Source organism: Theropithecus gelada, chromosome 13 (genome assembly GCF_003255815.1).
Source record: "Theropithecus gelada isolate Dixy chromosome 13, Tgel_1.0, whole genome shotgun sequence".
In the NCBI taxonomy this organism is placed as follows: Eukaryota; Metazoa; Chordata; class Mammalia; order Primates; family Cercopithecidae; genus Theropithecus; species Theropithecus gelada.
Window position 1 is genome coordinate 17,323 of NC_037681.1, and position 1,993 is coordinate 19,315.

The 1,993-nt window shown below is 43.7% G+C and overlaps 1 gene segment (V, D, J or C); it reads left to right on the forward strand.

The window, feature by feature from the left end:
- Positions 1–77: 77 nt before the first annotated feature.
- LOC112605206 lies at positions 78–600 on the forward strand. The segment is given in 2 exon segments: positions 78–152; positions 278–600. Coding segments are annotated over 2 exon segments (378 nt in total).
- The last annotated feature ends 1,393 nt before the right edge of the window (positions 601–1,993 follow it).

The following is a 1,993-nucleotide window of genomic DNA, read 5'->3' on the forward strand; positions in this document are numbered from 1 at the left end:
TCATTTGCATGTTCCCAGAGCACAGCCTCCTGTCCTGAAGACTTATTAATAGGCTGGTCACATTTCATGTAGGAGTCAGAACCACTCAGGACACAGCATGGACATGAGGGTCCCCGCTCAGCTCCTGGGGCTCCTGCTGCTCTGGCTCCCAGGTAAGGAAGGAGAACACTAGCAGTTTACTCAGCCCAGTGTGGTCAGCACTGCCTGGCTATTCAGGGAAATTCTCTTACTACATGATTAATTGTGTGGACATTTGTTTTTATGTTTCCAATCTCAGGTGCCAGATGTGACATCCAGATGACCCAGTCTCCATCTTCCCTGTCTGCATCTGTAGGAGACAGAGTCACCATCACTTGCCAAGCCAGTCAGGCCATTAGCAATTATTTAGCCTGGTATCAGCAGAAACCGGGGAAAGCCCCTAAGTTGCTGATCTATAAGGCATCCACTTTGCAAAGTGGGGTCCCATCAAGGTTCAGTGGCAGTGGATCTGGGACGGAATTCACTCTCACCATCAGCAGCCTGCAGCCTGAAGATTTTGCAACTTATTACTGTCAACGGCATAATAGTTACCCTCCCACAGTGTTACACACCCGAACATAAACCCCCAGGGAAGCAGATGTGTGAGGCTGGGCTGCCCCAGCTGCTCCTCCTGATGCCTCCATGGGCTGAGAGTGTTCCTCAGATGCAGCCACACTCTGATGGTGTGAGTAGAGGGGGACATGTAGTCACCTCTGCACCCGAATTCTTTTCTCTTTCTCAGCCCCAACAGCACAGACATAGCAATGCCCCTCCTGATTTACTAAAGACAGAGATCATGACACCTGAGTAGTCTAGTTTATGGCTTCAGTTGGAATTCTTATAACACAGAAGAAGCCAGTGTAGATATTCTAAGCAGGAATTATCTTAATACAGAGAATTAGAGTAAATTACTGAAGTCTAAAATGTAGAGATGAATCTCTAAATTTAATGTTTCATTTGTAAAGAAATATTTGCCAAATGGGGCATATGGGAAAACTCAGTGGTCTTCAATACATTGGAAGAACAAAGAGAAATCTAGCGTTTTACGAAAAAGGGAAAATATTACTTATGGCTCTTAGAGAAAGTTCCTTGGCACTAGTAAGGCTTGGGAGCTGGTAAGCTCAGGTTGGTAAGCAGTGGTGGACAAAGTGAACCTTAGAATTATATCAAGTTATCTCAGAAGTTGTGGTTAAATTTGATTTCAGGTTACAATAAACCAAAACAGTGAAGTTCGCAGAGAACTTCGTTACTGAAATGCCAGGGATTCGGTGTAGATCGTGCAGCTCACCACACAGAAAGCCAATCACTAACACCATTATTGCCAAGCAATAGGCTTTAATCAGGTGCTGCAGCTGTGGAGATGGGACAGCATTCACAAACGTATCTCCCTGAACAACTGAAATTAGGGGTTTATATAGCAAGGAAGAAATGTGGGAAAATAGGAATTATGGAGGAGTAAGAAAGATAATTTTGTCAACAGGAAGCAGGAGATCAGTTAGGCAATCATAATGGGCAAAGGGTCTGATGTCTTATTGTCCCAATTCAGTGATATGTAAGTTTCAGCTCCTTGATAGCATCTGGGAGGCCTGATGGTTGGTTTCCTGAAAACAAACAAACAAACAAACAAAAAAACTAAGGTAAGATAAATGTAACTATCTTGAGTTTTAAAACTGGGGGGGGTCAATTGCTGTTTATTCAAAAAACCATAAACCTTAGTTCCATGGGGTAATAAGGCCTATTTCGATTGCATTCTAGACACAATATTTTGCACCCTGAGTGCCTTTCCCTCCTGGTTTCTTGGCTCTGTTGGATATCACAAGAATGACCCAATTCCTATGATTAACTTTCACACTACACCTTTCAAAACCAAGGATACAGCAGTCAGGAAAGCTGATATTAGAAGCAGGAATCTCTGGTGCTCCCTCAGCAAACAGAATGCATCTGCCCCTGAAGTATGGGCTATCTAACCATGTGA